At 35.5% G+C, this 22,249-nt stretch overlaps 1 protein-coding gene across 5 annotated transcripts in view; it reads left to right on the top strand.

Annotated features, from left to right (window-relative positions):
• Positions 1-1,161: 1,161 nt before the first annotated feature.
• The window catches only part of LOC106082575 (NF-kappa-B inhibitor cactus), a 36,060-nt gene continuing 14,972 nt past the window's right edge, over positions 1,162-22,249 (top strand). For 2 of the 5 annotated variants that reach the window (XR_009397593.1, XM_013245183.2), the window contains exons 1-4: positions 1,234-1,503; positions 2,087-3,212; positions 6,922-7,099; positions 8,537-8,741. Coding sequence is in view for 4 of the 5 variants with exons in the window: in XM_013245183.2 (XP_013100637.1) it covers positions 2,200-3,212; positions 6,922-7,099; positions 8,537-8,741 (1,396 nt within the window). In the remaining variant the exon portion in view is untranslated. Of the gene's footprint in view, positions 1,504-1,534; positions 1,643-2,086; positions 3,213-6,921; positions 7,100-8,536; positions 8,742-22,249 lie in introns of those variants that run through there. The other 3 variants (XM_013245186.2, XM_013245184.2, XM_013245185.2) reach the window with 3 other exon arrangements.

Genomic DNA, 22,249 nt, shown 5'->3' with positions numbered 1-22,249 from the left:
TTTTAACGGATTGAGGTGAGTATTAAGTTCGTGTTTCACAGGGAAAAATAATACTTTTTACGATTAATTTTTTTTAAATATTAGATTTTGAAGTCAAAATCCTTGCTGATTTCATTCATTAGGTCATAAATGAATGGCTGGTACTATTTTCGTTTTGCACCGTTGAAAACTCATGTTTTTCGCGATTACTTTTATCAAAAACTACGCAGATAACAATTATAAAAATACAATTTTACCACAAGTAATTAAGGAATATCCTCATGAATGAAATCAGCAAGTTTTATTGCTTTAAAATCTGTTATCTAAAAAATTAATCGGGGAAAAATATCACAAAAATCTAATATAGTACCAGCCTTTATTTATGATAAAATTTTATTGAAAGTATATGTTATCAGTGAGATTTTTGTAGTGTTTCCAAAAAGTAGTCGTGAAAAACATGGGTATTTCACTGTGAAACAGGAACTTAATACCCACTTTTATGGACAACATCATCTGATTCATTAAATTTAATGTGGTGATTTTCTCGTGAGCGTAAGTCAACAGAAGAAAGTTTTTCTTGAATAAAATATTTTGCTCACGAGAGTGGGTGAAAAATCATCATTTACGTGGACTTCTCTAATTAGCACAATTACTAACCAATTTCTCTGTTGTTAATGTTGTAGCCACATTTGCATGTAGAATTGCGAGGAAGCAAGCACGTTCCGGTCTATGCCATGGCCATTGGTTATTTAAAAGGGCCAATATCTCTCCTTGTCGTATCGAGCATCAGGCACTCAGTATTTAAGCAAGAGCCGGTGCCTCATGCGACTGCAAAAGCAGCTACTCCGTATGGAGCATTCCATTATCCCCAACCTGTGGACGCACCCGGTAGCTCCCAACTAAGCTTCTAGCGATAACTTATAGCATCATACAGATTGGAGCTCCAAGTTCCAGCCTGTGTGATGCTCATAGTCATTCCGTGCCGGGACCAATTTCTTTCGTTCACCAAAGTTCCAAGCGATATTAAAATTAAATCAAAATCGCCAAAACTCGTTGACTCGATTTTGTAATCGATTGTACTTTTTTCAACCACAAAAAGTCGACTTCGACTTTTGCTCCATTCCACTTTCGTCGCTCGAAAATTTGGTCAGAAATTTCAAAGAGAGCAAAATAAATGCGCTCATTCACATATTCACAATAAATTATTATTCTTTGCTTCAGTCGTATTACCAAGATTCAAACCAATTGAATTCATTCGTAAACATCATCTGGTAAAACAAACATCCCTCCGCGGCAAAAATTTGTAAATTTTACTGCATTTCATTAAAAATTAATTTTTAATTAACAAAAATCCGGCGTGTGCGAAAAAAAGTTATAGAAAAGCATAAAATAAAGTGAATGGCGATTTTATTAAATTCACAATAACTTAAATACGAGTTTCTCTTTAGCTAAAATATAAATCGTTTGATGGAAATACATAAGAAAAAGTGACATACATAAATTATTTTATAATAGTCAGAAAAAGTAATGAGAATGCTAATTATTTACAAAATATCTAAGTGATTAAGACACGGAGAAATATTTGGCTGAATTTTAATTTGTGTTGTCGTTTGCAAAATCGTAAAAAAAAACTAAAAAACTTGACTTGTGACTTCAGATAAATGTAATAATGCTGTGAAAAAGTGCTTTCCGCTTCACCCTTCTCTCCCTCTCGCATTGAGTTTAGCTATGTATTGAAATTCATGTATACCATTTTGTGCAAGTGTGTATATGAATATGAGTGGAAAGGAAATCCCAAGAAAAACAATAACAACAAGTGTCATGTTTCATTCGGGCTTTACTAAATTGTGGTTTTGTTAGGATACTAAAGAAGGAAGAAAAGAAATACTTGCGAATGAAGGGAATGGTGGAGATAAAAAATTAATCTAATGCTTCGCGTTTTTCTTTTTCCAATCAATCGATCTATTAGTTTAGTACCAAATTTGTACAACCGTGCTATAAAATTGTTTCATTGCATTCCAGCCTCACTCGTTCGTTTTTGTCTTTCTTTACCTACGAAATGAAGATAATTGCAATCGAAACATACTAATTTTTTTTCTCTAAACAGCAAGCGCAATCAAGAACACCATTTTCGAATTGCTAAAACAGGCATTTAAAACTTCTTATAACAAGTGCATAGTAAAGTTAATATAGCCACCATAAACATAATACAGCAACAAAATGTGGCAACCAACACCGTCATCGTCAAGTGATAATAAGAATAATACCAACGAAGTGGTAGAAGTAGATGATTGTAAATGTGATAGTAGTGGTATTACTGAACAACAGCAACAATTAACATTAGACCAACAGCAGCTACAACAAAAGCAAGCTCGAAAAAATAACAGTAAACATCAGCAACAAACGTCAACATTTGGCGGCGGTCAATTGACAGAAGGTATCACCACAAATATCCAACAATATAAACAACAACAGGGAGATATACCATCGACTATTGGATCATCCGAAGATTTAGGAGGTGAGGACAATAAGAAATATTTGGAATTCGCCGCAACGGAAGAAGCCACAGATTCGGGCTTCATTTCGGGACCCCAAACATCCTCATCCCTAAATATCATTGGTGGCGTTGAGGACAACGCTAGTGAAGAAGGCGGCGCTGTCGGCGGAAGTGGTGGTGGAGAAGAATTGAACAAATTCAATATCAACGATCATCACAAATTACAGCAGCAACAACAACAGTACGAAATATCCAATTTAGATTCGGGCTGCATTGACGAAGTTGAAGACGAGGAGAGCTATAGCGCGAAGCAACAACACTCTTCTGCGACTGAAACAACAAACGAACAACAAATGCTACTCAAAAACAATGTCGATGCTGGCATGTCAGAATGGTTTTGCAATCTCAGTTTGCAAAACAGTCCCACTACCAGCTCTACAAATACCACATCTGCCCCACATCAACAACAACGTACAAATAATCAAAATCAATACATGGTTGCGGGAACGGGTCTCAACAACTTAGATGCACCCAAGACGCGATCCAACAATCAAAAACCTCCCACCTCACCATCCACCACATCATTACCCACCGTTTATCAACAACAAAATGCAGCAGCTGGATCATCTGCTACAACACCAACCGCCGCCACCGCAACCATTTGCAATGTACCATCGCATATAACACCAACCAATGCTTGGGAGTATTACTATCAACAAAACGATGATGGCGATACGTAAGTAGACCACCCATATAAATATTTTCCTCACATATAATCGACTATTTGTTTTAAGATGGTAATTGTCTTGATTAGGACACCAATTTGAGTACTTTGTTACCACAGAATTCAGAAAGCCCGTGGGACTTTGCTCACAGCTTGAGTATAATTAGGTATCCAGTGTATGTACATAATGGTGCCTATGGTATACAACCGAAATTGTGGCTTCAATGATAGATTGAAGAAGTTTTTAAAATATTCGCTGCTCTCCAAGCCAAATAATATCCATGCCTAACTTTTTAATACCCGTACGTTTGAAGCTAAGTGTTGGTAACGCTATACGGATTTAAAATCCCCAAAAGAACGTTTCTTTAGCCAGGGCCTGTCATATCTTTAGTGGTGCGAGTTACCTGTTCGTTCACTTGGATATTAGATGCGTGAGTGCCTATTTGTGTTTAATATGGTTGAAGTAGCTAACGAACAGTGTTGCTTCTTAGTCTGGCCAAAAAATCCATTTTAATAAAATTGAACATATGGGTTATGCAGGATGATCCTTTGTAGATTTGTTTATATACAACTTTATTTTTTAGGGCTGTCTGAGAACACTAGTTGTATCTTGTTTTCCCTTTCGCGTTAGTCACTAATTGTGCAAGGATGAAAGTACAATGTTCAATATTTCATAAATAAAAAACAATGTCCAACAATGCCATCAACTTGCATTTGATGAATGTCTGTGATCTATCAAAACGTCATTATATAACAAATTTTTCAAATCTTAAATAAGCGGCCAAAAAATTAAAGCAACTACATAATTTAATACAAATGTGTCTATAGAATTTTTAAGTTAATAAAGCATGGCCATGCTTTCAGACACCTGGTAAAAAAAATTACCAAAAAAAAGTATGGGAAATTTTTAGGTATAGTATATTGTAAGATAAGAGGCATATTTTCCAGTCTCTTTGGTTTAATTTTCTCAGCCTATATCGGTCGGTCATACACCAGTATGAAATCCATATCTTATTTGTATAGGATTCTAAGCACATTGAATATTTGTCGCAGAGTCGAACAATCGAATAATGGTTAAACACTGGTCTTGTGGGCACATGAGGAGTCACCTCTGTATGTAGAAATGCCGAATACATATGTAGGTATTGAGGATGGTCCGGATAATATTTGATATCAAAAATGGTACTTTTTTCGAAATTTCTCAACGTTCCTTTTTTGTTTATCCAATATTTATGACATCGGGAAAAACATCAAAGATCTCCAATCTCATAGACCATAGTTCAAAAGGTAAAATTAGATAAGTAAAAGCGTGCCAAGTTCGGCCGGACCGAATCCTAACTCAGTTTGTGTATTGAGTCCTTCGCCGACAAGAGCTGCCACTCAGTATACAACACACTGCTAAAACAACAACTTTATGCACCAATCTATTCGGTGTTCATTGTTATCACTACAAGCCTAGCTGCGAGCTATCGGGCGTGTCCGTAGGTTGGGGATGATGGAATGCTCCATACAAAGTAGCTGCTATTGCAGTCGCGGACAATCAGCGGTATCGAGTGGAGAGTCTCAGCACGGGCTCTTAAATATTGAGTGCCTATGATCCTCGTGTAACCAGGCGAGTTATTGGCGCCTTTATAACCAATTGTCCTCATGTTCCCGCGGTGACTGTTCCTTTGGACGGGAACGAGCTTTCTCACCTATAGAAGCTATACACTCGCCACCTCCACATATAGATTTATGGCTACAACAACGTACCAAATTTTAGCCAAATCGGGCAAAAACCAGTGAATGGGGCACAAGTGCATAAAATTCCAGCCAAATCGGTTGAAAACTGAAGCTCAAGAAGCTAGATCATGGGATCTGTTTAATTATGGGCCATATCAGTTTATATACCAATTCAAATCATATGGTGGCTATATCCAAATCTGAACCGATGTGGTCTATTTGCTTTCCCATGACAACCAATCCTCAGTGTACATCAAACTTCTACAACAACAACAACCAATTCCATGGGGGCCGGTTGTACGTACCGAATTGACCCGATGAAGTCCTTCATCGCCAAGGGCTGCTGCCTAACTTTACGCGTTCGACTTCTATCGTGAAGGACAGACGGACGGAAATGGCAAGATCGACTCAGAATGTCTAGAGGATCAGGAATATATATACTTTATGGGCTCGGATATCAGTATTTCGAGGTATTACAAAAGGAATGACTAGATTAGTTTACACCCCATCCTATGGTGGTGGATACAAAAATTGAGAAAATAAATTAATTGGTATGGGCCACCCATATAATTTGCAATGTGAGAACCTGTCGCATGATTATGGTCATGGCATTATCTAACATATGTACGAGCCTATCTAGAGGGTGCCGCTACATGTCGCTCAAAGTACTTTTAGCCGTCTGTTCTACAAATTTTTTATAATTTATTAGATTTTTTTTTGTTGACTTAATTGTTGGCAGTTTTGATTGACTTTATATAAATTGGAAGATTACCAAATTTATTTGGGTTCTTTTGATTTCTATTTAAAATTTTTATAATAGAAATCTTTCGTCCCCAAAACGAGTCGTTTACTCAGATATGATTTGAACGTTTATGACTTTAAGAAACGGTGAAGCTTCTATGTCTGCCAATTCCATATACCTTATTGTCACAATGGTCAGGGGCTGCCAACTCACTCAGTGCATCGTGCAAGTGTTTGGATTACTGGGAAGACTGGAGACCGCAGACGCTGATCGCCTGAGTTCGGACCCTGACGAGAACATTTGAAAAAATTGTCAGCAGTCCCTTCCTAATGCTGGCGACATTTGAGAGATACTGTAGCATTTGGTAAGCCAGCCAATAAAAACTTCTCCATAAAGAGGTGTCGCACTGTGACACTCGGTCTTGGGCTATACAAAATGAGGCCCCCTTATCATTGAGATTAAAATTTGAATCGGAATGCTCTTGGCAAAGTTTACATTAGCGACCTATTCTATTTTAAATGGGAATTGAAATGAATCTTTTAGAGTGATAGGCGTGCAGGGTTAATCCCCAAGGCATCACGTTTGCACTAATACTATGTCTTTTTTGTTTTGATTTTTATGCTGCATTTTTTAATGTTAATTCATTAAAAATATTTAAAGTGTTTTAAAACTTTAAAAATATTATTTATTTCGACCAAGACATTTCTTATCTAGATTAATTTTACTGGCAAGGATTGGAGAGTATATCCTATAACAAAGTTACATTTTCTCAAATTTGCTAAGAAATAGAAACTTTGCTATGGCTGACCAACTATACCATCTCAACTACCTGAAAACAGAAAAACAAAAGCAAATTTATTACCTTTCCATAGTTAACCTTTGTTACGATTCTACCTAAAACACACATTGTGACAATGAAGACCTGTGTCGGGCTAGCTTAAGCAAATTTCCATGGAAATTCCCAAAATCTAAACAATTAAACAGGTTTTCTGTGTGAGGCACGTTTAAAAGCCATGGCTTAAAAGATTTGACACAGGGCTTCAACAAAAGGATAACTAAGCCGACAAATGCTAAACAACAGGAAGTTGTAAATGTCCTAACAGGTGCTTCACGTTTTTTCCCAAAGCAGGTGTTTGGCTTAATGACTGAATGTCTTTGAGCACAAACTATGTGGGATTGAATATTCAGTTTGTTATTGTTTTGTTGTTTCTGCGGTGTTTAAATCTTTACATTTTTTTCTTCAATTTTTATTTACAGACCATTACATTTGGCTTGCATTTCGGGTTATGTGGATGTAGTAGCTGCCCTTATACGCATGGCCCCTCATCCCTGCTTGTTTAATATACAAAATGATGAAGCTCAAACGCCATTACATTTGGCAACATTAACAGCACAACCAAAAATTATACGTATGCTATTAATAGCAGGAGCCGAGGTGAGTAAGCAATTTATAAAAAATTTTTTAATATCAACTTTAACATATACCATACATACATCCGAATACTGCAATGCTTTTATTAATATATTTTTATTTATTAAAATTTGTACAAAAGTAAGTTTAATTCATTATACCATGAAGACTTTATATTAGGTTAGACTAGAGGGCATGCCACTAAAGTCATTGGTTCTCAGCCGCTTCACTCGAAGTGCTTAATTAGGAGGCCCATTGGGTTCGACCTAGAAGAAGATAGAAGAGAAAAAGAAGATGAAAAAAAAAAACAGACAGACTTATACATACACAGTGCAAGACAAGAAACGACCGCAAAATTAAGACAACGCACAGGACAAAAAAGTAGTGTCACGGGTTAACTATGAGCACCACTCAGACTGGAACGTGTTCAACGTTATAATTAGAATTTCAGCTGAGAGCTACCGGGCGCGTCCAAAGGTTACGGTTAGTGGAATGCTCCATACGCAGTAGCTGCAACTGCAGTCGCGGATTATTATAGATGCGAGAGACGAGGATCTTTACTTCCCCATGAAAAATGTGGCTACGACAACAACAACAAAAAAAGGTAGGAAACCAGGCGGACCGCGAAGAAATTCTCATCGTTGAGAGTATGGTCCAGTCAGCCGATATATATATATATATATATATATAGCAAGCGACCGTTGTGCAGAGGTTTGCATGTCTGCTTATGACGCTGAAGGACTGCTTTCGAATCCTGGCGAGAACATCCCGCTGGCGACATTTGTCAGGTTCTATGCCATGTAAAAACTTCACCCCAAAAATGTCTCGTCCTGCAGCACGCCCTTCGGACTTGGCTTTTAAAGGAGGTCCCTTACCATTGAGCTTAATCTTCAATCGGACAGCACTAATTGATTGTGTGAGAGATTTGTCCATGTTCCTTAACGGAGTGTTCAGGGGCAAGTTTGCATTTGTTTTAATGTCTAAGTCATTTTATGGGTTCTGTTAAAAAATGTTATGGTGTAGATGGTCGATACTATCCAATTCGCCATATGATAAGAAGTAAGAAGACTTGTATATATGGATAGTTCTAGACTAGATGACCATGTGGACTTTGGGGCATACTCTAATGAGCTAGGAGATATTCTGCTCAATGTTGTGTGTATTAAGTGAACATTCTTACAATAAAAGCAGCATTGCATCCATAGCCTTATAGTTTTACTGATTGTCCCTCTGCCACAAACGATTGTAAGAAATACGAAAATGAGAAACCAATGTAACATTTGCCGCACGTATGTTCCACTAGTCAAATCTAGGAGTTCCAGTTTATGTTCTTATTTCTGCCCAAAATTTACCTCCGAGATTTTTTCCTCATACTTTGCTATACAATTAACCCTTTTAGTTATTAGTTACAAGATATTAACCATGGTATATTTTTTTTCTTTTTATTTATTGTTTTTGTAGCCAACTGTACGTGATCGTCATGGCAATACAGCTTTACATCTTGCCTGTATGTCGGGTGAAGAACAATGTGTAAGAGCTTTAACCATGTCGATTGGTGCCTCCGAAGTAAATGAAGCCCACCGACAATATGGTCATCGTGCGAATGACAAATCCTATCTCAAATATGCCCATTTACCTTCAGACTTGGAAATACGTAATTATGATGGTAAGTTTTATTTAACTTTTCTTTTTTCTAGCGAAGGAAAAAATTTATTTTAAATTTAAATATGAAGAAACACCTATTTCTTAAATGATATCATCGGTTTGTTGGCTGGCTGGCTGACTGGCGTACTATATAAAAATATTAATTATAATATATGCAGACGTCCCGTCCATCTTATGGCTTTTATTTGTTTTTGCATTTCTTTTTTTTTTTGTTCTTCTTTGTCTCTTTGGTTGGCATCTTGGCGTTCTTGCTGGCTAGCCATAGTCATAGACAGTATTTTTTTGGTTTTGGGTATATCGTGTAGCGTATAGAGAAAATTATTTCAATTTATAAAAATAGGTTTGTTAAATCTGTAGTACACTTGGCGGCGGTGGATACATGTGATGTTGATGGCTGATCTTTTTCGTTGTAGAATTTTCCGCTTAGTCCTCGTTGTAGTCGTCTGCTTTTCTATTATTGAGAAAATGTTTATAAAATGTGTGGTTTCTCTATGTCTGTATTTCGAGATGTGGAGCAAAGAAATATACGAAAATTTCACAAAGCATTGGATATTCATAGCGTATAACAACACTTTCGATTAAAAATATGGCTACAGTTAATTATGTTTTGGGAAAAAGTATTAACACAAATTATCTACATATTCTTAATGCAGGAAGCTGATTCCAACTTCTGGAACTTATAAATCTGGCCCCAATCTTTAATGTAAAATAACTTCCCCTTTTTGCGCATTGACATATTCAGAATGTGTCTGTTATAGCCTTGCAGAATGCGTCTTGAAACTGTTTAAATGTATGAATTTTTTTTACATCTACTGTTGTTTTGTATGATACAATTTTTTTAGTACTAAACACATCTGAGTGTTGTTTATAAATACAATATACTCGTAACATATTTTATATATGTATGTATTTGGGTATATTTTGGCATTAAAATTTATTGAACAGAACATTTTCTTTGACGTCATTCAACCTATAAATTCAATCTATATATTTCGGCACATGACTATGACTCTTGTGTGATTGCATTAAAAAATCTCATAGTATTGCGAAAATAAAAAATCCTTTCCGTCTTTCTTTATGCATACATTGTAGAGGTGAATAATTGTTTAGGTCGGGGCATAAATGTTTATTTAAATTTATACTATAAAATAAAACATTGTCCATATTATAACAAAATTTGTCACAACTACACTATAAAAGTAATCTACTTCAATTATGTAAATGTAACATACAAACCACACTTTTATATCTACTACTAACTATTTAGAAAATGCCACATTCAAATTGATTAGCTCTAAGTTGTCTTCGTTGGCCTTACAAAAATAAATCCATTTGTGTTTCCCCATTTAGATATTACAAAACTTATAGACTCTCTGCTTTGCGTGTTAGTAAAAACCATCGCAAATATATTTAGAATATATTTTTGTTACTTACACTATTCTGCAAAAATACAATTTTCGCGAGCGCCCCATAGACCCCATTAATAACAAATGAGAAGATAATATCACAAACTAGAGTTGTAATAGAAGAATGTTAACTGTAGTTAGGAGAGAAATATTTTAAATTGGGGCCATAGGCACATAGTGGATTAGTCGGAATTCGTGGTTGCTTAGTTAATACTCCTAAATTTTAGAAAGAACAAAATTCTGACATAAATATTTGTGTGAATATTTTGGGAGTGAAATCGTCTCAGTGTCTTGTAGTATCACTTTATGTATTAAAAAAAGAATCTAAGGCGACAGATCGACTATCTAATCAATTAAAGTCATCCCCGGAGCTGTTTGACCGTGTCCAGAGGCGGGCGTTGGTTTTGATTGGAGAAGGTAAGGTATCCGACTCTATTGTTTTTCTTGCGCATCATCGAAATGTGGATTGTGTGGGGCTTTTCTATCGATTATTCCACGGTGTGTGTTTTTCGGAAATCGGTCTTCTGATTCCTGACTTGAGGTTATTTCACAGAAATACAAGATCTTCTAAAAGCTCACACCGGTTTGTAATCGATTGGCAAGCTTATCGAAACATGTGCTACCGAAAAAATTCTTTTGTCGCTCGGACGGTTCGGTACTCCGCTACTTACGACACCTTGAGATTCAAAACAAATGATAATAGACATTACTCCTTGTCCTCCCTTCGGCATTTAATTATTCTCTCCAACGCAATGCACTGCAAATATATATAGGCCACATCCCCTGTGTATTGGTTGATTTGAAAAAAAAAAACGGCTACGATTTGATGTACAATATTTGTATGTATGATTCTTTTAATAACAATTCTCGGTTTAAACTGGTGGAAGTAAAGGGAAATGGTGTTCCTTTCCATTGTCTTGTAATGTAAATGATTAAATCTATTAATTAAATGCACTAGGCATCATATTCACCCATCTAATATTTATTTGGCTACCATTAAAAATCCATTGTGAATTGTGTAATAATGATTTTTATTATTGTAAATGGTTTGATTCCAAGTGATCATTGTGATTTATTTTGTTGCAATTGTTTGAGTACAATTTATTTGAGTACAAGCCGTGAAGTACAAAAATAAAACGCAAAAACATTATTCAGTGCAATTTTTTTTGTTTGACATCAAGTGGTAACAATATGAGGAAAAAAACTGCAAATATTTGTAAATAAAATTTGCAAAACATGTGCGGGCATAGAAGTCAAACAAAATTTATTAATATTTGTGCAGGTACTTTTATAAATAACTGTTTTCAATTTTATTCCGTCATTCACAATAGAACTAATTTTACAGGTGGCTATAACATATTACGGGAATCCTGAAGACAGGTGTTCTTCACAAGCCTGTACTGGTAATTTATCCAGAACTTCGTTGCACTGGATATAAAATTCCCTTACAAAACAGGGCACAGTCTTATTGGAAGTAGATTTTTCACTACACAAAAAGTTTCCTATCAACAATTTTTTATTTATTTATTCAGAACATGTAACATAAAGCCACAAAAATGGCTACTCATTAGGTTTATTCTCTTTCGAGACGAGCCTAATGATCGAAGAACTTGTAGCAATGGAAAAGTAAAGCCAGAAAATACAAGACCAACCACAGTTAGAACGACACGTTTCGACCTCTTAGTTAAGGATATTTTTAGATGTGAAGGCTTTTAAGGCCGTTCATTGATGGATTGTACTTATATCGAATTCATTGCGAAAACGCCTTTATGATGTAAGGTTATTGTCGTAATAACCAAGCTCAAGAACCTCTCTAATCCTTTTCAAATTCATGTACTTGCTTGTTGTAGTGAAAGATTTTTTTAACACTTCCATGGTGACTTCCATACTTAATGACTTCCATGGTATATACATGTTTCTATGCAAGTTTCGTAGGTTATGTCAACAGCTTCAACGCTAGACACCAATTTGGTGGTACCAAATTATGTCAATATCAGTATATTAATCTATCGTGGTTTTTATGCTTATGAAACAAATTAACGACTACGTTCCCCATCTTCAAAAATCTTGTTGGTCCGTCCATCCGACTAAGTCCCTAAAATAAGATCCAGCCCACCAAATTTGGTAGAAAAAAACCCGAAACAGCTACACCGACTGGAAAGCTTTTATTGTTTTAAAGAGAGCCGGGCAATGTACGACAGTTGTTCGACAGTTTCATAACAAAAAAGCTGCAGAATATATGGCATTATGGATTGTAATTACCGGATTGAGCCTATGAAGCCCATCATCGGCAAGGACTGCCGCTTTAGTGTATAACACAATGTTGCAAAAACAAAATTATGGATTGCCACCTAATTTCAGTTGCGTTGTCAACGAAAAAATTTGTTATAAAAAATATACATTTCTTTATTGAATTGAATACTTTTTTACAATTTATTTAGTTTCGTTTCGAAGCACTGATATTGAATAAAACTGACAATGTCTACAACTTTATAATAAATTTTTATACCGTGGGTCTTCTGGCAACGCAACTTTAATAATAATTTCCTCTAGAAAAATCTAAACTTTTGGAAAAATTTCAATAAATCAGCCTTTAAAATTTTCACCGTGGTATTTATGTTTAACAACACTACCATACCATAAGCAAAGGTAAAGTAAAAGAAAGTAAGGGATTTTTTCCTACAGATTCACTTTTTCAAACTAGGCAATTGAAGTGTAGTGATTTTTTTTTGTCTTAAGCTTTCTTCTCACTTGATTTTTTTGTTTTGGTTTAAACAAATTTTCATTTCCATTTTACATCATCAAAAGATTTTTGCTGGTGTGTGTTGCCACTTTGTCTTTGTCTTCCTTCTCCTCCTCCCCCTGCAAAGCCCACATTTTGTTGGCGTTGCTGTTTTCATTTTCGTTTAATTTTAGTTTTGCCATTGGTTGCTGTTGTTGTTGCCATTGCTTTTCGTTACTTCTGCTATTTTGGTTGCCTCTTCTCCTCTGTGAGTCGTTTTAGTCGATTTTCTGCCGTTTGCAGCTAAATATAAAAATATTTTGGGTTTTTCCCAAAAAACACACACAAAACACACTAAACATTGAAATTTTGTGCTGTTGTATGTAGTATAGAAGTCAGTGGCGTGGCTTGGCGAGGCAAGGTGATAACGGTGGAGGCGGCAGAGAGAATGGGAACTCTGATGATAGGCAAGTCAACGAAACGGTGTGAATATGTATGGGCCGTATTGTATGGTATCGTTGATATGTATGTAGGCATGTACATTTATTGTGTATGTTTTTTTTTTTTTTTAAATATGCAGAAAAGATACTTACAAACATTCATACCTTTAGAGAATACCAGCAGCGTCATACAAACGACGTTTATATCAACCTTTTCAAAGCCGTCATAATAATCTTTTCAAAATTATAAAAAATATATAGACGAATTAAAATGCGATTTATAGCAACAAAATAGCAAGAGCGAGATTTTGTTTGACTACAATAACCGTTTGTCTATTGACATATCCAATAACATGCATACATAAGCATATACTATCTGCCACATACCATGTCGCATATATACATGAAAACGATTTAATTCTATTGTTTTTGTAATATTTTGTTATTCATAATAATGATGGTGTTTGAAGAAGAGCTGTCGATAATAATGATGATATTAATGATAGTTATAATGACAGTGTCTTGCTATGATTAAAAATTTTAACAAAATGTAAAAATAACGGTTTTGGTCACTTCTAGGAGTTGCTTTAAACTATCACATTTGCATACCCTGGACCATTTAGTGTGTGTGATTTTTTTTGTGCAGTTCAGAAGGTGGTGCTTGCCCTCGACCCAGAAAATTGTATCTCCGATTTTTGGTTCCCTTTGTTTTGCAAATTCATTCTCAAATAGTTTAGCTACATCCTGCTCCCAACAATACGAGTATATGTTAGTATCTCTATGAACGTCATTGGCCAATCAGCATATGTAAATCAAAATAAATTCCCTAATTAGTATAATCACAACAAAGAGCATGTGCGTAAATGCTTTCATAACCGATAATTCAGCTTAACGACCAAATTTGTAGACGCCATCCGTATGTATATCATGGATTGCTTGTATAACAAACTATGAATACATTCTATCAATGAAGTATGCGTCTAGCAGCTATCGGCACCTACTACCACACCACAAGGATGAGATATGTATGTTATCATTTATACAAGCAACCCATGTTAATAGTTTATAATTTTCCCTTTAGGGGTTTTCCTCACGTTCGTCAATATTTATTGTGCTAATTGGTATGTGCTAGTCAGGCAGGCAGTCCAGCTAGTCAGCCAGCCAAAACATGATAAATAACCTGTCTACTAAAGCATTTTAAATTTTGTGATAATTATTATCGGTCTTATCTATGCCATGAATTACTTGAATGATATGTCCCCGCTCTCACTGACAAAAGGACTGACTGGCTGTTATGTGAGGGGGCTAATATTTTTGTTGTTCCTAATTAAAAGCTGTTATCTTCTTTGTATAACTTCAATGCGAACATGGGCATTCCCCAAGACTTTTAGAGACAGATAAGGGCACCTCAACTTGTCCAACGTTGTATATGAAAGGCAATTTAATTGATAATTTATATTGTTCTGCAATGAGTAAGTAAAAGATTCCGGTTATAGATAAACTCAGCGGCAGGGAACGTCATTAGATTAGACAGACTTCGTCCGCGAGCATAGGTATAACTGCTTTAGAGAGATAGTCAGTTATTGGAAAAAAAAACATTTGTACTTCTTATTGCATATGAGGTAATACTTTGCCAATTTGTTTGGCTTGTTCTTAAAATTGTCTTTCAACATCGATGTTCAAATTTTCTTGGCATTCTTACAAAAAAAATTTAAAAATATCCATGAGAAAATTATTTACATAAATATGCCTGCAATCATTCCGAATGCAGGCAGTCTCGCAAAAAAATTGAATTCAATATTTTCTGATGGGGTTTAGAAATAAAATAAAATTTACTGAAGCAGTAGCAAAATTATTAATACATACTACATTTGGAGGCCACCGTAACGCAGAGGTTAGCATGTCCGCCTGGGTTCGAATCCTGGCGAGACCATCAGATGGTTGCCTTTTAATGCTGGCAACATTTGTGAGTTACTATGCCATGTAAAACTTCTCTCCAAAGAGGTGTCGCACTGCGGCACGCCGTTCGAAATCGGCTATAAAAGGGAGGCCCCTTATCATTGAGCTTAAACTTGAATCGGAATGCACTCATTGATATGTGAGAAGTTTGCACCTGTTCCTTAGTGGGAGGTTCATGGGCAAAATTTGCATTTTACATTTGTTAAAAGAAGGTGTTAAAAATTCTATGCCTAATTTTATTTAAATTCCGAAATATGTTTAACTACGCGTATACACATGTTTATAGGTATATATAAATATCCCCTTCACTGTATGGTCACTGTTATTTTCCCTCGCTTTAAGTTAAAATTGTTTTAATATATTTACTTGTAAATACTTAAATGCGAAAAACGTGCATTTGAATGCCTTTCTTATAACTGGCGGCACTTTGCTGTGGTATTTGTGTCTGGAGGGAGAGTGTGTGTTAAAGTGCAATGTTACTTCTGACGTAAAACAAAATTACGTTATTAGTCAATTAGGAATTCCCTACACCGGCAGAGGAGAGACGTCTAATCAAATGACTGCTCTCACATTGTTCAACATCTAAATAAATAAGAAAAAAAGTGTAAACAATTATACAAAAGCTAAGTATGGTTACCATTAACTTATACAATTTGCTAATGTAATGAAATCAATAACAACAAATGATTCATTTGGAAATACAATTGCCTGCGCGGGTGGTAGTGGAATATGCGTTGTTAAGATTGCGCATCAACAGGTATATTGTCAACTTAAATGATGGAAAGGTAAGAGAATGAAATTTGTTGGTTATTTAGATATACAGCGGTCAAAAAAAGTATTCATCATTCAATGTTTTTTTTTTAATAAGTCTACAAAAGACAATTGGAATAAAAACATATTAAACTAATGATGCAGTAGTGCTTGTGTGATATATATGTACACAATTTCATTGTTTTTAAAGAAAAAAATAGTATTTATTGGAACAAAAAGGGCCATTTTACAGCTGAACACAAAAAATTAAACAAAAAAAGTATTCATCATTGCAAAAAACAAAAAAATAAATAACATAATTTAAAAAAATTAATACTTTGTTATTCGACCACCGCGTCTTATAACTTCTTTTAAACGGTTTGACATCGATTGGACTAATTTAGCGGTTATATTTTGGTCTATATTAGTCCATTCCTCCATTATCACCTGTTGCATTTGACTCTTGCTCGAAAAATTGCGCGTTCTCAATTTGCGTTCGAGATGTTCCCAAAGATGTTCAATTGGGTTCAAGTCGGGACTTTGAGGAGGAGTTTTAATGACTTTGGGGCAGTTATACAGCATCCACATCTTGGTATTTAAAGCAGAATGTTTGGGGTCATTATCTTCATAATATTGAAAGTTATTACCAAGCCCAAGTTTTACAGCACTATCTTTTAAATTCCTCTTTAAAATGTCAATGTAATACTTATGATCCATTACTCCATTAATAATTTCAAGATTTCCCGCTCCTGAAGCCGCCATACACCCCCAAACCATTAAACCACCTCCACCATGTTTTACAGTAGCAACTGTGTTTCGTTTTTCAAGCTCTGTATTTGGTTTTCTGTACACTATGACCTTTCCATCGCACCCAAAAAGATTAAACTTGCTCTCGTCTGCAAAAATGACTGTTTTCCAAAATGATTCGGGCTGTTTTACATACATTTTTGCGAAGTTTAGCCTTTTCACTCGGTTTATTTTATTTATAAAGGGCTTCTTACGTGCAGGTCTTCCTCTGTAACTATGCCTTTTGAGTGTATTTCGAATTGTTTGTGTAGTAACTTCCTTCCCTAAATATTCCATAGTGTTTTTACGAAGAATGGTCGCATTTGTCTTCGGAGTTTTCTGAACTTGCCGCACTAGACAACGCACATCTCCAACTGAAAGTGCTTTTGGTCGACCAGATCTTGGTTTATTGTCAACAGTTTTCGTTTCTGTCCACTTTCTGATGATGGATTGTATAGTAGATCGTGGTCTATTTAATATTTCACTGAGAGTTTTTTGAGTTAAACCATTCCTGTGGTGTTTTATTATCAAAACTTTTACCTCATCAGAAACCTCGTTTTGCTTACGACCCATTTTGACAAAAACTATATTTTCAATGAAATTAAATATTTGCTGTCAAGGGCAAAGCCTCCTTTACTAAATAAAACAGAAAAGGGGGATTCCCAAATAATATTTGAATTTGACTTTGATGATAGCACATCAATGATGAATACTTTTTTTGTTCTGTTTTTGGTGTTATTATATAAAATTGCATTTTTTGCGCTAATTAAATTTATTTTTTGAATTTATTTTAAAACATATTACGAAAAATAAACTATTGCATAAAACTGCATTATTTGTTTACTTTAAATTTTCTTCAATTACCCAAAATAAGTGAATTTATTATCAATTTTGCTAATGATGAATACTTTTTTTGACCGCTGTAGCAGATCTGAGGAAATTATGCTTTATATGCAAAATAATTTTGAGACTTTTGATTGATAGTGTATGCAATTAGAAGGAACGCACATAATGAAATGTGTTATCAGTCTTAGTTATTTCTTGCATAGCAAAGAGAGTCTTTTAATTAAACCAATAGTACTATTTGACTGTATGACGTCCCACTCACGTGCAGTGAAAATTGTGCGGACATGTACAAATGCATAAAATGTCCCCACAACTTTTTCACCACGTGTTAGTTGGAAATTTGAAGTTGACTAACGTTTATTAACACCAAAGCATATGTTCCAATTTTCTAGGTTCTCCAGCCATAGATTTTGCTTTTGGTCACCATCTATTTGGCTAATAGCCTGATTGAGCACTTCCTATTGGGGGTTTTTGATTTGGTTAAATTTGCCGGCTAATATTCTGGATTCGCCGGGAAAATTCTCTGCCATTCGAACCTCTTTTTGTTGTGAAAGCGCCTATGGCGTTATTTATGATACTTTTTCCATTCGACGTATAAGTGCCAGTGCGGATTTCTTGAGGTCAGTTCCCACCAAAGGGGGAATCATTTCATGATATACAATCTTCTTTCTAATACATTTAAAGATTTCTCATTGTCAAACTACACGTATCGTGAAGAAACTTCTTCAACATTTTTAATCAATTCCGCTGTAACATTCTAAGATATTTGAGTAGTTATATGGTATTTTTAAACCCTATTAAAGGTATGTCAATCTTTTTAAAGTTGAATTAATATTTATAACAAAACTCATTCAATCAAGCAAGTTCCTTAAAAAAGTAGTTTGTTACTAATTTTAACTTACTGAGTAGTTTCACAAGGAGGCCACCGTAACGCAGAGGTTAGCTTGTTCGCCTATGACGCTGAACTTCTGGGTTCGAATCCTGGCGAGACCATCAGAAAAAAATTTTCAGCGGTGGTCTTCCCCTCCTAGTGCTGGCAACATTTGTGAGGTACTATGCCACGTAAAACTTTTCTTTAAAGAGTCCGTTCGGACTCGGCTATAAAAAGGAGGCCCCTTATCATCGAGTTTAAGCTTGAATCGGACTGCACTCATTGATATGTGTGAAGTTTGCCCCTGTTCCTTAGTGGAATGTTCATGGGCAAAATTCGCATTTGCAGAAGTTTCACAATAATTCTTTTACAAGTCCTTAATTTAAAAGACATCGCATCTTAATAATGCATTTCTTAAGAATATCTCACATGCAGAAATTCAGATTTTAGTAGGTTAAAAAACAGACATGAAGACTTTGTATAATTTTTTCCCTGTTCCTTAGTGCTCTTTTTTCATATTTTATACAATTTTGCTCTTCGGAATTCCACTGTTCTTCGGAATTCCGCAGTTTGCTGTCATTTTTTAATCCATCTTTATTGTCTGGATAATATGGTAAAAAAGAAAATGCGAGACAAGTATTGTCGCATGATTTTGGCTCTGGTTCTTCTTAAAAGAAATGTTATTTAAAATATAAAAAATGGAAGGAGGAAATATTCGTTAAAAAAATGTATAAAATGACATTGCGAAAATTTGACGAAAAACAAAATGTCTACTTTTTGGGGGTTTTAAGTTTTTTGATCTTGCTGGCATTCATGTTCGTTTCCCTATAAGACGCATATTCAAGGAGTTACAATCATTTAAGAGTATGGAATAAAAAATAGGTGGGATCCTTCAGTGTATTGATTTTTATTTGCTTCCTCTTAAATTATATTTTATTTTTAAATTAAAAAAAAAATGCCACAAATGCAGTCGCGGACAATAAGCGGTGTTAGTGAGAAACCGGGCGGCACCGGCTCTTAAATACAGAGTTCCTGTGATACTCGATATGACAAGGCAAGTTATTGGCGCTAATGGCCATAACAAACCCACAGCGATTGATCCTATGGACCGGAACAAGGTTGCCCACCTATGGAGCTTGATGAGGATCGCTACCTCCACATGTAGCTAAAGCAACAACAACAACGTGATCGTCGATTGTGTTATACATGTAATCAGATATCTGCATGTAGGGTTTTTGGAGAATTTTAGTAAATAGAGCCAACTATTGGGGGAACGGATCATTTGTCTTTAAAACGTTTCCTTTGAAGTTCCTCATCGTGGAACATGCCCTTTTCAATTTTCACCATTTATTTACAGTGGATGTGTTTTCAAGTGGTTGTTTCTAAGACAGTGTTTCTTTGATATATTCAAGACTTCAAGAAAGTTTTATAGTGAAGGTGAGGAGGGCCCTTACACAGTGTCTTCTTTAACGTATAGTAAGCATGCTAATAATAATGATGAATGGCCAACCACTTAAGATGCATACAGAATTCTATTGTAAATCATGAATTCATTGAGTAATTTTTTCTCCTCGAAAAGATAATAGAAACTATGGCGGAAAGTAAAATCAATAAGAAAAAAGACCACATATTCAAGTTAATAAAACAATAAATGAATCAAGGGTTTAACCACTTTACATATAACAAGAAACACTTGAAACAATAAAAAAATACAAGCGGGTTGAATTACAAATAAACACCACATTATTATCTGAAGAGACGACGATGGCAATTGCAAAAAAAAAAACACACACACACACAGACAATCGCTGTAAAAACACACATTTTAAGCATTTGCTGTATGCCATATTAGACGACGATACGTTTTTTTTTCATTCCTTCAATGGGGAAATCCATACGTCAAGAGGCCAAAGTCTAAATGCTGCTTTGTTCGAAATAAAGAAAGAAGACCCGTTCTGCTGAGTGTTTTATTTATGGCATCAAGTGATAACTTTAAATAAAGTAAATATGTATTGCCAATGTGCACTCACTAAAACAGCATGACAGACTGGCATGGCCTCAACTGCGGGCTGTTTGGCTGGAAATCGTTTTTGTTGGGCGAAATTTTCGCTAACCAAATTGTTATTTCTTTTCCACTTGCCGCAGTATTAAATACGCATCTTCGCAGGTCCAGTCATGATCATCAGTCCCTATTGTTTTTGTTATTAGGAATACTGGTTTAGAGCTTAAAAAAAATGACGCTAATCAAACAAAAGCTCCATGTGAAAAGGCATACCATTGTTTTTTTTTTGTTTTGGAAATACCCATTCCATATTAATTAAGCCATCGTCATCGGCCGGCCAATCAACGCCTAGGCATCATTTTGACGATCAACTTGGCTTACCCTTTCCCACATACTATGAAAAATCCCACAAGGGGATTTTCTAAGGATATTTGTATCCAAAAGTTGTCATATAATAACTTTCTGCGTTCGTATTCCGATGACTTGAAGTCAGCAAGGGGTTTTACCGGTCATAAGGTGTTCGACCTCCTTTCCTAACAAGCATTGGCAGTGTTAACTATATATGTATATTGTATGATGATGATGGTGGTGATGACGGCGATGACGATGTCGGTCGGTGTTGTATGTGTAGACTTTTTTTTTAACGCGGGGTTTTTCATTGCCAACATTTCATTGTGTGGTGGCGTGTGCTCAACAACTAGGAGGTATTTGGCAGTGTAAAGTAACGCTTGAACCAATGGTGCACAGTAGTTCAAAATAAAGAAATACAACAATTTTTCTTGAATCCATTTCAGTTAATTTTCGTTTTTTTAAGAGTTCTGTAAGCCGTCTAATTTAGTACGATACACACATTCATAAAATTCTAATGACTTTTATTGTTTGTGCTGCCTATTAATGAGGGCGGTCAGATTCCAGTTTAATTTTAATGTTAAGATCGAATTCACCGATAGGCCTCGCTTTGTACACAAGCACAGTCTTCGGATTTCTTTTTGTTGTAGCTACAATTTTGTATGTGGAGGTAGCGATCGTCGTTAAACCCCATAGGTGAGCAAGTTCGTTCCGATCCAGGGGACCGATCGCGCTATGATCATTGGTTATTTAAAGGCGCAAATAACTCGACTTATCATATCGAGTATCAGAGGCACTATATTTTTGCAAGAGCCGGTGCCGCCAGGCTTTTCACAGAGACGGTTCACTCGATATCGGTGATTGTCCCCGACTGCTGTTGCAGCTAAGGTAATTGTTGTGGCAGTTCTCCTGTTTTTACCTACCACTATGGGTTGCCCAAAAAAAAAGTTTTTATAATTTTATATTGTAGACTTTGTTTTGCGGTTTTTTTTCTGTAAGTTTTTGTTATAGTTGGTCTGTTTGTGTACTTTTCCAGTAAAGTTGCAGGAGAGTAAGATCAGAATTTGCTTCCTTTTTGCTATATATTTGACTAAAACAGCTGATTTTCGTAAAGTAGTTTTTGATAAATCAAAATATCAGAAATTTGGAAGCTCTCAATTATCAAACTCTCAAAATTTTGCTCTCACACACTCTCTTGCATCATAGTAGCGACTGCAGTTACAGCTACTCCGTATGGAGCCACATTTTCATGAGGATGTGGCGATCCTCGTTAAGCTCCTGTAGAGAGCAAGCTCATTCGAACAGTTAGATCATTGGTAATTTAAAGGCGCCAATAACTCGTCTTGCCATATCGAGCATCGTAGGCACTCAGTATTTGT

Source organism: Stomoxys calcitrans, chromosome 3, assembly GCF_963082655.1.
Source record: "Stomoxys calcitrans chromosome 3, idStoCalc2.1, whole genome shotgun sequence".
In the NCBI taxonomy this organism is placed as follows: domain Eukaryota; kingdom Metazoa; phylum Arthropoda; class Insecta; order Diptera; family Muscidae; genus Stomoxys; species Stomoxys calcitrans.
The sequence above is the reverse complement of the archived record's forward strand: the minus strand, read 5'-3'. Positions and strand labels throughout refer to the sequence as shown.